We start from the raw sequence: 13,773 nt of genomic DNA, 5'->3' as shown, positions 1-13,773 counted from the left end.
AAGCAGCCACAGCAGTCTCCTATGCCTGTGGGGGGAGCAATCAAGCTGATTATGCGTCGGGCTGAGGGGGCTCAGAGCGCCCCCCTCGTCAGTGCACAGCGCTGCTGCAAAGTTTTTTTTCTTTTCTTTTCCTTGAAGGGGACATGGCCACGCCTCCCATGATTAGGCCACACCCCTTTTACCCGAGCACGCCGCGACTCTCGTCGGTCCTGGCTGCATTAGCATGCTAAATCAGGCCCAATGTCTATAAACATAAGCAGCGGGGTGGCCAATCCCAAAGGTTTGGTGCCACTGCAGGCCGTGTGGAGGAGATGATGGTATAAGTGAGGGAAGGAAAAGCACATGAGGGAAGAGGGCCCTGCTCCTGAGAGCTTACAATCAAAAGCATGGATACTCGCCTTAGCAAATGTGGCCAATCTGACTGCCGCAGCCATCTGGTCGCTTTGTGTGTGACTCATAATCAGGCTCAATGTGTAAAATGTATTCACATCAGCTGCTCCACCAGAAAGGGAAGGAAATAATGGTGCCCAGTGGCGGAACTCCCGGAGACAATGGAGTCATTTGTCACCAGGCGCCAGCCCTTAAGGGGGCACTCGGCTCCATGGTCACCTGGACGTTCCGTGTCTACCTGTTGCAGGGCTGAGGAGCTGCATGGAGGAGGAGCGTCACTGCTGATCGGCGCTCCACCTCCATGATCTGCTGCTGCCAGCGTGGTCTATGGTCACGGTAGCATGTGACCGATGCGACCCACCTGAGCACCATACGCGCACGCAGGGGGGATTAAACAGAAACCCCCCTGCCCGCCGATCAGTAACAAACACACCACCGGCGATGTGTTTGTTTTAGCAGCCAATGTGAGTCAGACAGACTCTCATTAGATGCTGTATCCATGGAGGGAGCCGGGCGAAGCTCTTCCGACTCCCGCAGTGGTGATGGGAGAGACGTCATGATGTTTCTGCCGTAATGCCGAGCAGGAGGACAGAGGAGTGGATGGTGGCAAGTGCAGGAATGGGGATTCAGGTAAGTAATCACCCCTATGCAGTGCCCCATCTGTAAGGGTCACTGCATAGGGGGGATCCACTACTGGGGGCACTACATAATGGAGCACTAAATAGGGGGGACCCTCTACTGGGGGCGCTACATACCGGGGCACTGTAAAAGGGGCACTACTGGGGGCACTGCATAGGAAGGGCCACTACTGAGGGCACTGTATAATGGGCACTGCATAGGGGGACCACTACTGGGGGCACTGTATAAGGGGCACTACTGGAGCTACTGCATAGGGGGACTATTACTGGAGGGCACTACATAGGCGGGCACTGCATAAGGGGAACTGTATAGGGGGCACTACTGGAGGCACTGCATAGGGGGACCATTACTGGGGGACACTACATAGGTGACACTGCATAAGGGGCACTACTGAGGGCATTGTATAAGGGGCACTACTGGTGTCACTGCATAGGGGGACCACTACTGGGGGAACTGTATATGGGGCACTACTGGGGTCACTGTATAAAAGACACTACTGGGGGCACTATTGGGGGCACTGTATAAGAGGAACTGCATAGGGGGGCGGCGGCAGCTGGGGCTGGAATAGGTGCTGGGGGGGTAAGTTTAAATTTGGGGGGGGCACCAACATTTATCTTGCCAGTGGGAACCTGGGATGATTTTACGCCACTGATGGTGCCTACCAGGGGATGGAGCTTTTATCAGCCATCGGTACTGTTGGTGGAGAGGACCCTTTCGGTGCTGTACTGTACTCTATAACTCTATATGGCTGCCAGGGTCTAGTACAGGAAAGGAAACACATCTCTGACTCTCAATATAGGCACCAACTGAGAGACACTGTTTCCAGCATGCAGACCTCTACTTCATGTGCTGCTCTGCCTCTGCAACGGGACCTCTTAGCATGTGCTGCTCTGCCTCTGTGATGGGACCTCTCAGCATGTGCTGCTCTGTCTCTGTGACGGGACCTCTTAGCATGTGCTGCTCTGCCTCTGTGATGGGACCTCTCAGCATGTGCTGCTCTGCCTCTGTGATGGGACCTCTCAGCATGTGCTGCTCTGTCTCTGCGATGGGGCCTCTCAAAATGTGCTGCTCTGCCTCTGCAACGGGACCTCTCAGCATGTGCTGCTCTGTCTCTGTGATAGGACCTCTCAGCATGTGCTGCTCTGCCTCTGTGACGGGACCTCTCAGAATGTGCTGCTCTGTCTCTGTGACGGGACCTCTCAGCATGTGCTGCTCTGTCTCTGTGACTGGACATCTCAGCATGTGCTGCTCTGCCTCTGTGATGGGACCTCTCAGCATGTGCTGCTCTGTCTCTGCGATGGGACCTCTCAGCATGTGCTGCTCTGTCTCTGTGATGGGACCTCTCAGCATGTGCCGCTCTGCCTCTGCGACGGGACCTCTCAGCATGTGCCGCTCTGCCTCTGCGACGGGACCTCCCAGCATGTGCTGCTCTGTCTCTGTGACGGGACCTCTCAGCATGTGCTGCTCTGCCTCTGTGATGGGACCTCTCAGCATGTGCTGCTCTGCCTCTGTGATGGGACCTCTCAGCATGTGCTGCTCTGCCTCTGTGATGGGACCTCTCAGCATGTGCTGCTCTGCCTCTGTGATGGGACCTCTCAGCATGTGCTGCTCTGTCTCTGTGACTGGACATCTCAGCATGTGCTGCTTTGTCTCTGTGACGGAACCTCTCAGCATGTGCTGCTCTGCCTCTGTGACGGGACCTCTCAGCATGTGCTGCTCTGTCTCTGTGACGGGACCTCTCAGCATGTGCTGCTCTGTCTCTGTGACGGGACCTCTCAGCATGTGCTGCTCTGCCTCTGTGACGGAACCTCTCAGCATGTGCTGCTCTGTCTCTGTGACGGGACCTCTCAGCATGTGCTGCTCTGTCTCTGTGACGGGACCTCTCAGCATGTGCTGCTCTGTCTCTGTGATGGGACCTCTCAGCATGTGCTGCTCTGCCTCTGTGATGGGACCTCTCAGCATGTGCCGCTCTGCCTCTGTGACGGGACCTCTCAGCATGTGCCGCTCTGCCTCTGCGACGGGACCTCCCAGCATGTGCTGCTCTGTCTCTGTGACGGGACCTCTCAGCATGTGCTGCTCTGTCTCTGTGACGGGACCTCTCAGCATGTGCTGCTCTGCCTCTGTGATGGGACCTCTCAGCATGTGCTGCTCTGCCTCTGTGATGGGACCTCTCAGAATGTGCTGCTCTGTCTCTGTGATGGGACCTCTCAGCATGTGCTGCTCTGTCTCTGTGACTGGACATCTCAGCATGTGCTGCTTTGTCTCTGTGACGGAACCTCTCAGCATGTGCTGCTCTGCCTCTGTGACGGGACCTCTCAGCATGTGCTGCTCTGTCTCTGTGACGGGACCTCTCAGCATGTGCAGCTCTGTCTCTGCGACGGGACCTCTCAGCGTGTGCTGCTCTGTCTCTGTGACGGGACCTCTCAGCGTGTGCTGCTCTGCCTCTGTGACGGGACCTCTCAGCGTGTGCTGCTCTGTCTCTGTGACGGGACCTCTCAGCGTGTGCTGCTCTGCCTCTGTGACGGGACCTCTCAGCGTGTGCTGCTCTGTCTCTGTGATGGGACCTCTCAGCGTGTGCTGCTCTGTCTCTGTGACTGGACCTCTCAGCATGTGCTGCTCTGTCTCTGTGACGGGACCTCTCAGCATGTGCTGCTCTGCCTCTGTGATGGGACCTCTCAGCATGTGCTGCTCTGTCTCTGTGACGGGACCTCTCAGCATGTGCTGCTCTGTCTCTGCGATGGGACCTCTCAGCATGTGCTGCTCTGTCTCTGCGATGGGACCTCTCAGCATGTGCTGCTCTGCCTCTGCGATGGGACCTCTCAGCATGTGCTGCTCTGCCTCTGTGATGGGACCTCTCAGCATGTGCTGCTCTGCCTCTGTGATGGGACCTCTCAGCATGTGCTGCTCTGCCTCTGTGATGGGACCTCTCAGCATGTGCTGCTCTGCCTCTGTGACGGGACCTCTCAGCATGTGCTGCTCTGTCTCTGTGATGGGACCTCTCAGCATGTGCTGCTCTGTCTCTGTGACGGGACCTCTCAGCATGTGCTGCTCTGTCTCTGCGACGGGACCTCTCAGCATGTGCTGCTCTGCCTTTGTGATGGGACCTCTCAGCATGTGCTGCTCTGCCTCTGTGACGGAACCTCTCAGCATGTGCTGCTCTGTCTCTGTGAGGGGACCTCTCAGCATGTGCTGCTCTGCCTCTGTGATGGGACCTCTCAGCATGTGCTGCTCTGCCTCTGTGATGGGACCTCTCAGCATGTACTGCTCTGCCTCTGTGATGGGACCTCTCAGCATGTGCTGCTCTGTCTCTGCGACGGGACCTCTCAGCATGTGCTGCTCTGTCTCTGTGACGGGACCTCTCAGCATGTGCTGCTCTGTCTCTGTGATGGGACCTCTCAGCATGTGCTGCTCTGTCTCTGTGACGGGACCTCTCAGCATGTGCTGCTCTGCCTCTGTGACGGGACCTCTCAGCATGTGCTGCTCTGCCTCTGTGACGGGACCTCTCAGCATGTGCTGCTCTGTCTCTGTGACGGGACCTCTCAGCATGTGCTGCTCTGTCTCTGTGATGGGACCTCTCAGCATGTGCTGCTCTGTCTCTGCGATGGGACCTCTCAGCATGTGCTGCTCTGTCTCTGCGATGGGACCTCTTAGCATGTGCTGCTCTGCCTCTGTGACGGGACCTCTCAGCATGTGCTGCTCTGTCTCTGTGACGGGACCTCTCAGCATGTGCTGCTCTGTCTCTGTGATGGGACCTCTCAGCATGTGCTGCTCTGTCTCTGTGACGGGACCTCTCAGCATGTGCTGCTCTGCCTCTGTGACGGGACCTCTCAGCATGTGCTGCTCTGTCTCTGCGATGGGACCTCTTAGCATGTGGACCCTGACACAATTGTTAATGCTGATATTTTGGGAAAGAGATGTATTAATGAAAGTACATTTTATTCTATTCTGTACTCGATGTACATTTTTTTTTCTTTAAAATTTCTATTATTTCATGTAATCCTACCAGCTAACCGTCTCCCATGGTTCTCTCTGCAGTTTAACTCATACATCATGCAGAGGATGGAGCAGTTTTATCCAGATCCCCTCGTCTTCAACCCAGACAGGTTCCACCCAGATGCCCCAAAGTAATTATATTTATTTGCCTGTGATGCTTTTGTTACCCACGAGATTTTATTTATTTATTAAAACGCCAGTTTGTGTAACATCTTTCTCTTGTTAGTAATGGGGTACATCACTCTCCAGACCTTGGCATGGCATTAGAGAGGTGTAAATTTAAATGAAATTGCACAAGATACTCATACCTTTGTGGCATAAACTTTGAGACATGGGTGCTATGCCTGGGTGTTGTTAATACATTTCTTTTTCACAAACAGGCCGTACTTTTCATATTTCCCATTCTCTCTGGGGCCACGATCTTGCATTGGACAAGTCTTTGCACAGGTATGTACAGATTATTACATAAAAATGTGTCAATTGGATACAATTTGCCAGATAGACCATATATAAAGCCCCATTTACTGTAGCGGATGTAGTTAGTTTACCTATGATCGGGATGCCGACGGGTGAAATCCCAGCGCTGGAATCCCGACCTGCGGCCACAACACCGGCGCTGGAATCCCGACATCAGGTAAGATGCCGATGCCAGAATCCCGACAGCCTGTGTACCGTTCTGGGGGGTTAGGGATAGGCTGCAGGGGGGGGGGGGGTTAGGCATCACCAGTTGGGCTTAGGGTTAGGCACTAAGGGGAGAGGGTTAAGTTCAGGTACTAACAGGGAGGAGAAGTTAGGATGCAGGAAGGGAGGGGTAAGGTTAAAGGGTGAAGGGGGAGGGTTAGGATACTTACCTAGCCCCTGTTGGGATTCTGAGCATCTGGATTCTGCTGTCGGTATTTTGACAACCAGCATCCTGACTGCCAGTCTCCCATACCCAACCCCACTGTAGCAGTTGTAGTGTAGTTTATGACAATATATGTGAATTAAAAAGTTCTGACGCTTACAGGAGCGCCAAAAGAGTGCGGCAGATCTGAACTATTTTATTTTCACAGCTTTCATTGCAGAAAGATAAATGTTATAATATTATAATTAAGACTCGCACAGTCCAGGATTTTGCCACCAGACTTCTGTATCTTGCGATACATTATTTTCCCAGAACTCCGGATATACCTGAATTCATAGGATGATGGGGAATATGTACCAGAACTGTTTGTCTTTACTTACGGCCTGAAGTCACCTTTTGACACATGTTTGTACTGGTCCATTGTTGAGATATTTTTTATTGTTTAGTCCTTATTCCATTAAAATGATGTGTTAGTTAAATTGTAACTAATGTCCTAAGTGACAGCTGATCACAGAATCTTACAGGAGTGTTCTCATACCCCTAACGTCTATACGCCATATGATGCCCGGCACAACTGTGACACTCCATGAGGAGTAGCCAGGGGCGTTTCTAGAGAAGAGGGGGCCCGTGTGCAGTCTCCGACACCGACCCCCTTCTCCATGTCCGGCAGCTCACTGAGCTGTGTGCGGCCAGCGCCGGAGTTATAGACTCTGGGCACCAGAGTGCGCCCATATTCTATAGAGGATGCGCTGGTCACCGGGAAAATTGCCGCACGGCGGCTATTTTCCCTGTACTGCCGCACGGCAGCTATTTTCCCTGTACTGCCGCGGCGGCCATTTTCCAGGCATTTTTACAGCGCCGTAACCCCGCACCGACGTGGGACTCTGGAGAGGTAAGTAATTATATGGGTGCAGGGTGTGCGGTGCAGGGCCATCCTGGACCCAGGGGCCCGTGTTCCCAGCACAACCTGCACCCAGTATAGATACGCCCCAGGGAGTAGCGTACAGTAGTTTTCTATAAATTTAGCATCTTATTCGCAGCGAAACACCACTTACGTGCCTGGCTGTGACTTTAACCACACAGAAATTTTGTCGCAAATGGAGCACAATGGAACTTGGTGTGCGAAAAAGTCACGGCCGCGCCATCGGAGCCCTTCTTACACAGGGTGATACTCAGTCGCACACAGGAGTACGAAGGTCGCACATCAAATTGGTCAGTACAAGCCAATGTAGTGCTGTTGCTCCGAGTTGTTTTAGTTATGCGAATAAGAGGCACATTATGAGAGAGGAAAGGACAAGTCTCCCGGGGTCCTGGCGTACAGAGACCAACTGATTGCTGTGACTTGAGCAACGGTGTATGAGGTCACATTCCTTCACGACGGCTGCCTCAAAACACAGTACAATAATCGTGTATGTACAAACTACTCCGTGATTTTACAGGATTGGCCACAGATGTAAAATAAAAAAAGCCACAATTGCATGCATCGGTAAATATAGGATATAAAGGTAAGTGCTAGTACCATATGTGTCAGGTTCATGCCAGGCATACATGATATATTTACACCTATGTGCTTGCAAAATACACACCCCTATTAGGGGGAGATGTATCAAACCTTGGAGAAAGATAAAATGGAGAAGTTGCCCATAACAGTCAATCAGCGTCTAATTGTCATTTCAAAGACTGTGCTAGATAAATGACAGAAACTGATTGGCTGATTTGGGCAACTTCTCCACTCTATGTTTCTCCAAAGCTTGATACATCTCTCCTATAGACTTCAACAAACTTAAAAAACCTCTCTACTATATCAGATAAAACTATCCATCTCATTTACAGAATTGAGCGTAAGTTGGCCATAATACGTTCACCGAACTAAGGGCCCTTTTCAGACCCACTCGCTAGATGCGTTCGCACACTGCCAAAGTATGCAATTCCCGCGATCGCACGGCAAGGCATTAGCACACCCACGATGTCTTGGCATTCGATCGCAGTGTGTATTTAGATGCCCACTACACTGTCTTAAGACGCCCACTTTCCTTTAGTAATACTTGTCATCTCCAGGAAGTGTATTCAACAATTTGTAGCATCGAGTAACATCAGAGCCATACGCAGCACTTGTGGCTGACCATACCCTACCGCAAGCGCTACGAGTGCTTCAGTGTGTAATTCAGCCATGTAACATGTACCAGAACGCTGTGTCTTAATTATGCACACCTCTGAAATGGATTTAAGACGCTCAAACACACCTGCGTTTGCACCACCACACCCCCGTTTTCATCTACCGGCCCCTGTCACCACCCACAAGCGTCTCGTCCTGTCACTCAATCTAGCGAGGCATCTGTGTGCTCAGTGCGAACACTTCCCGATCGCATGGACTAGTTCGCGAACACGTACTGCGTCATATACGTATGCGCACATTGCAAACATCGGCCGGCTACGTGCGAACGCAGCCCAGCGAGCGGGTCTGAATCGGGCCCTAAATGCGTGTAATGGTCTGTATGCAGGGTTGTATGCATCTTTGCAAATGGACCACCTACATCTGTATGTTTTGTCTTTTCCTATGGTCTTGCCCTATTCTTGGTGCAAAAGATATGCCTGAAAACAGACGTAATTACATGTACTGTACGCCCAACTCCGCACAGCTGGCACTTCTGCTGACACTTCTCAGTGCAAAGGCCAGTTACCAGCCAGTTATTTCTCTTCACTAGTGGAGATGTGTAATCTGCATTACCCGTAGTTGTATAAACTCCGCTCTGGAGCCTGTACAGTATGAATTAAGGATACTGAATTTGAACCTCTATATGCTCCTACCTATACCTTCTAAAACCTGCCTATAAACCTCTAAAATTGACGCTATTTGCGTACACAGTCATACAGTAAATAAATGCCTTCAGACCTTGAACATGTGTTTCCAAAGCACAAAGTATTATTCAAGTAAAAGTACAGATAGTTACATGCTGTGATTTAAGTACAATTTAGCGCAAAGAAATCATACAGACCCAAGATACAGTTATACATACGCACGCGCTTCTGGGCCCAGATACCAGCATCAGCAAGAAACCTCCGTCAATCAGCAATCAGCAAGAAGCTCCAGAAGGGGGTCACAACACACATATTTATACTAGGGGTGAGCGGGTTCGGATTTCTGAAATCCGAACCCCCCCGAGCCCCCCCGATCCGAGTCCGATCCGAGTCAGGCTCGACTTTTCCCGCCTGACTCGGATCTGACATCGAGGCAAAACGTCATCATCCCGCCTTCCGAGTCTCGCGGGTTTTGGATCCTATATAAGGTACCCGCGTCGGCGCCATTTTCTCACTCGGCTGTGGACAGTGAAGAGGGAGGGTGGGAGTTAGTGCTGTGTAGTGTAGTGTAGTGTAGTGCTGCTGTTGTCCACTACTTCAAAGTCCATAGGGGCTGGCTGTGTTGTGCTGTGCTGCTGTTGTTAATAGGGGCTGTGTCCACTACTTCAAAGTCCATAGGGGCTGGCTGGACTGTGTTGTGCAGTCAGTTCCAAAGTCCTGTGCAGTGTCCCAGTCCTAAAGGGGTGCTGTAGTGTTGTCCAGGGGGTGCTCTGTCCATCAGGGGTGCTCCCCCCAAGTGCTAAAAAAATAATATATTTTCTGTGTTTGTGAATTGTGTGCGCAGTAGCCGCACGTGCATCAACAAAGTAGTGCCAAGCGTGCGCCTGTGTCATAAGTAAAGGGCCGGCTGGCTTGACCGTTAAGGGTGCTGTAACCCCCGAAAGTACACTCCAGTCCAAACCAAAAAAAAAATTATTTTCTGTGTTTGTGAATTGTGTGCGCAGTAGCCGCACGTGCATCAACAAAGTAGTGCCAAGCGTGCGCCTGTGTCATAAGTAAAGGGCCGGCTGGCTTGACCGTTAAGGGTGCTGTAACCCCCGAAAGTACACTCCAGTCCAAACCTAAAAAAAAATTATTTTCTGTGTTTGTGAATTGTGTGCGCAGTAGCCGCACGTGCATCAACAAAGTAGTGCCAAGCGTGCGCCTGTGTCATAAGTAAAGGGCCGGCTGGCTTGACCGTTAAAGGGTGCTGTAACCCCCAAAGTACACTCCAGTCCAAACCAAAAAAAAATTATTTTCTGTGTTTGTGAATTGTGTGCGCAGTAGCCGCACGTGCATCAACAAAGTAGTGCCAAGAGTGCGCCTGTGTCATAAGTAAAGGGCCGGCTGGCTTGACCGTTAAAGGGTGCTGTAACCCACAAAGTACACTCCAGTCCGAACCAAAAAAAAATTTATTTTCTGTGTTTAGCCGCACGTATATATCAAATCGATATAACATAAATGGAGGACCAAACTTTCTCCGATAAAAATAAAATAGAGAAAGATCAAGAACCACTTCCTCCTAGTGCTGAAGCTGCTGCCACTAGTCATGACATAGACGATAACATGCCATCAACGTCGTCTGCCAAGGCCGATGCCCAATGTCATAGTAGAGGGCACATACAATCCCAAATGGCAAAGTTCAGGAAAATTACCTTGAAAAAGACATTTAAATCAGCTGAAGAGAAACGTAAACTTGCCAATATGCCATTTACGACACGGAGTGGCAAGGAACGGCTAAGGTCGATCCCTAGTATGTTCATGACTAGTGGTTCAGCTTCACATGACGATGGAAGCACTCCTCCCACTAAAAAAATCAAAAGAGTTAAGCTGGCAAAAGCACAGCGAAGAACTGTGCTTTCTAAGAAGATATCACAAATCCCCAAAGAGAGTCCAAGTGTGGTGGTGGTTGCGATGCCTGACCTTCCCAGCACTGGACGGGAAGAGGTGGCTCTTTCCACCATTTGCACGCCCCCTGCAAGTGCTGAAAGGAGCACCCACAGTCCACTTGCTGATATGCAAATTGAAGATGTCACTGTTGAAGTACAACAGGATGAGGATACTGGTGTAGCTGGCGCTGAGGAGGAAGTTGGCGAGGAGGATTCTGATGGTGATGTGGTTTGTTTAAATCAGGCTCCGGGGGAGACAGTTGTTGTCCGTGGGATGAAAAAGCCCATCACGGTCATGCCTGGGCAGAAGACCAAACATTCCACCTCTTTGGTCTGGCAATATTTCTATCCAAATCCGGACAACAACTGTCTTGCCATATGTACCATATGTAAAGGTGAAATAAGTAGGGGTAGGGACGTCAACCACCTAGGAACATCCTCCCTTATACGGCACCTGCAGCGCGTTCATAAAAAGTTACTGTCAAGTTCAGAAACTTTGGCTCAGACCGTAAGCAGTCCAGGGACACCTAAATCCCGTTGTCCTGTTGTATCCAAGCGCCTGCAAACCACACCGTCAACTCCCTCCTCGTCAATTTCCTCCTTAGTCAGGATCGGAAGTAGTCCTGCAGGCCATATCACTGGCATGACTGACTCTCCTATCCGGGATTCCTCCGGAGGATCCTGCATTGCTACGCCTACTGCTGCCGCTGCTGCTGTTGCTGCTGCTGCTGGGAGTCGTTCATCATCCCAGAGAGGAAGTAGGAACACCACTACTTTTACTAAACAATTGACCCTCCAACAGTCCTTAGCGAGGAGGATGAAGTACGACAGCAGTCATCCTGAAGCAAAACGTATAACTGAGGCCTTGACTGCTATGTTGGTGTTAGACGTGCGTCCGGTATCCGCCATTAGTGCAGTGGGATTTAGACAATTGATGGAGGTAGTGTGTCCCCGGTTCCAAATCCCGTCTAGATTCCACTTCACTAGGCAGGCGATACCGAGACTGTACAGAAACGTCAGAAAAAGTGTCCTCAGTGTCCTGAAAAATGCCGTTGTACACAATGTCCACTTAACCACGGACATGTGGACAAGTGGAACAGGGCAGACTAAGGACTATATGACTGTGACAGCCCACTGGGTAGATGTATCACCTTACGCAGCAACAGCAGCAGCGTCACCAGTAGCAGCATCTCAGAAACGCCAGCTCGTTACAAGGCAGGCTACGCTGTGTATCACCGGTTTCAGTAAGAGGCACACCGCCGACAACCTCTTAGAGAAACTGAGGGAAATCATCGCCCAGTGGCTTACCCCACTTAGACTCTCCTGGGGATTTGTGATATCTGACAACGCCACCAATATTGTGCGGGCATTACATCTGGGCAAATTCCAGCATGTCCCATGTTTTGCTCACACAATAAACTTGGTGGTGCAGAATTTTCTGAAAAGCGACAGGGGCGTGCAGGAGACGCTTTAAAATTTCTGGCCACTTTCGCCATTCAGCGACTGCGTGCCGAAGACTGGAGCGCCAGCAAACACTCTTGAACCTGCCCCGCCATCACCTGAAGCAAGAGGTTGTGACGCGGTGGAACTCAACCCTCTATATGCTTCAGAGGATGGAGGAGCAGCAAAAGGCCATACAAGCCTATACATCCACCTATGACATAGGCAAAGGAGGGGGTATGCACCTGACTCAAGCGCAGTGGAGAATGATTTCCGTGTTGTGCAAGGTTCTTCAGCCCTTCGAACTTGCCACACGTGAAGTCAGTTCAGACACTGCCAGCTTGAGTCAGGTCATTCCCCTCATCAGGCTTTTGCAGAAGCAGCTGGAGAAAGTGAAGGAGGAGCTAAGACGGAGCGATTCCGCTCGGCATGTGGGACTTGTGGATGAAGCCCTTCATTCGCTTTGCCAGGATTCCAGGGTGGTCAATCTGTTGAAATCAGACCACTACATTTTGGCCACCGTGCTCGATCCTAGGTTTAAAGCCTATGTGGTGTCTCTCTTTCCGGCCGACACAAGCCTGCAGAGGTGCAAAGACCTGCTGGTGAACACACTGTCAGCTGAAGCGGAACGTGACACGTCAACGGCTCCTTCTTCATTTTCTCCCGCAACTGGGGCTGCCAGGAAAAAACTTAGGTATCCTAAGCAACCCGCTGGCGGTGATGCAGGGCAGGCAGGACCAACTTTGGACATCTGGTCCGGACTGAAGGACCTGGCAACAATTTCTGACATGTCTACTGTCACTGCATATGATACTGTCACCATTGACAGAATGGTGGAGGATTACATCGGTGACAGCATCCAAGTAGGCATGTCAGACAGTCCATACCTGTACTGGCAGGAAAAAGAGGCAATTTGGAGGCCCCTGTACAAACTGGCTCTATTTTACCTGAGTTGCCCCCCCTCCAGTGTGTACTCCGAAAGAGTGTTTAGTGCAGCCGGGAACCTTGTCAGCGAAAGGCGTAGGAGGTTGCTTCCACAGAATGTGGAGAAGATGATGTTCATCAAAATGAATTATCAGCTCTTCCAGGGAGACCAGCCTCCAGAAGGTACAGAGGGACCTGTGGTGGTGGATTCAAGTGGGGACGAGTTAATACTTTGTGAGGATGAGGATGTACACACTGAAGAGGGTGAGGAATCGGTGGATGAGGAGGATGAGGATGACATCTTGCCTCCGTAGAGCCAGTTTGTGCAGGGACACATTAATTGCCAGCTTGTTTTGTGGGGGCCCAAACGAACCAATCATTTCAGCCACAGTTGTGTGGCAGACCCTGGCGCTGAAATGATTGATTTGTTAAAGTGTGCATGTCCTGTTTATACAACATAAGGGTGGGTTGGGGGGCCCAAGGACAATTCCATCTTGCACCTCTTTTTTTCTTTGCATTATGTACAGTTTGGGGCCTAGTTTTTCTAACTGCTATCCTGCCTGCCACTGCAGTGTCACTCCTAGATGGGTCACGTGTTTGTGCCGCCCACTCGTGTCGCTTAGCATAGTCATCCAGCTACCTCGGTGCAACCTTTTGGACATAAAAACACTATTGTGAGGTGTGAGGTGTTCAGAATAGACTGGAAATGAGTGGAAATTAAGGTTATTGAGGTTAATAATAGCATAGGAGCAGAAAAACCTACAAATTCTGTGATTTTAGCTGTTTTTATGCTTTTTTTCAAAAAAATACAGATCC

The 13,773-nt window shown here is 50.9% G+C and overlaps 1 protein-coding gene across 3 annotated transcripts in view; it reads left to right on the top strand.

The window, feature by feature from the left end:
- Positions 1-13,773, top strand: part of LOC148442013 (cholesterol 24-hydroxylase-like) — an 86,136-nt gene that overhangs the window by 51,075 nt on the left and 21,288 nt on the right. For 2 of the 3 annotated variants that reach the window (XM_088464381.1, XM_088464382.1), the window contains exons 13-14: positions 5,065-5,153; positions 5,403-5,469. The exons of the other annotated variant lie outside the window; for it this stretch is intronic. In XM_088464381.1, the coding sequence (XP_088320507.1) occupies positions 5,065-5,153; positions 5,403-5,469 (156 nt within the window). The remainder of the gene's footprint in view (positions 1-5,064; positions 5,154-5,402; positions 5,470-13,773) is intronic. 3 annotated transcript variants of the gene reach the window in all.

This window comes from Taudactylus pleione, unplaced genomic scaffold, assembly GCF_031769625.1.
Source record: "Taudactylus pleione unplaced genomic scaffold, aTauple2 ptg001661l, whole genome shotgun sequence".
Taxonomy (NCBI): Eukaryota; Metazoa; Chordata; class Amphibia; order Anura; family Myobatrachidae; genus Taudactylus; species Taudactylus pleione.
Note: the sequence above shows the minus strand (reverse complement) of the source record. Positions and strands in the feature narration are given on the sequence as shown.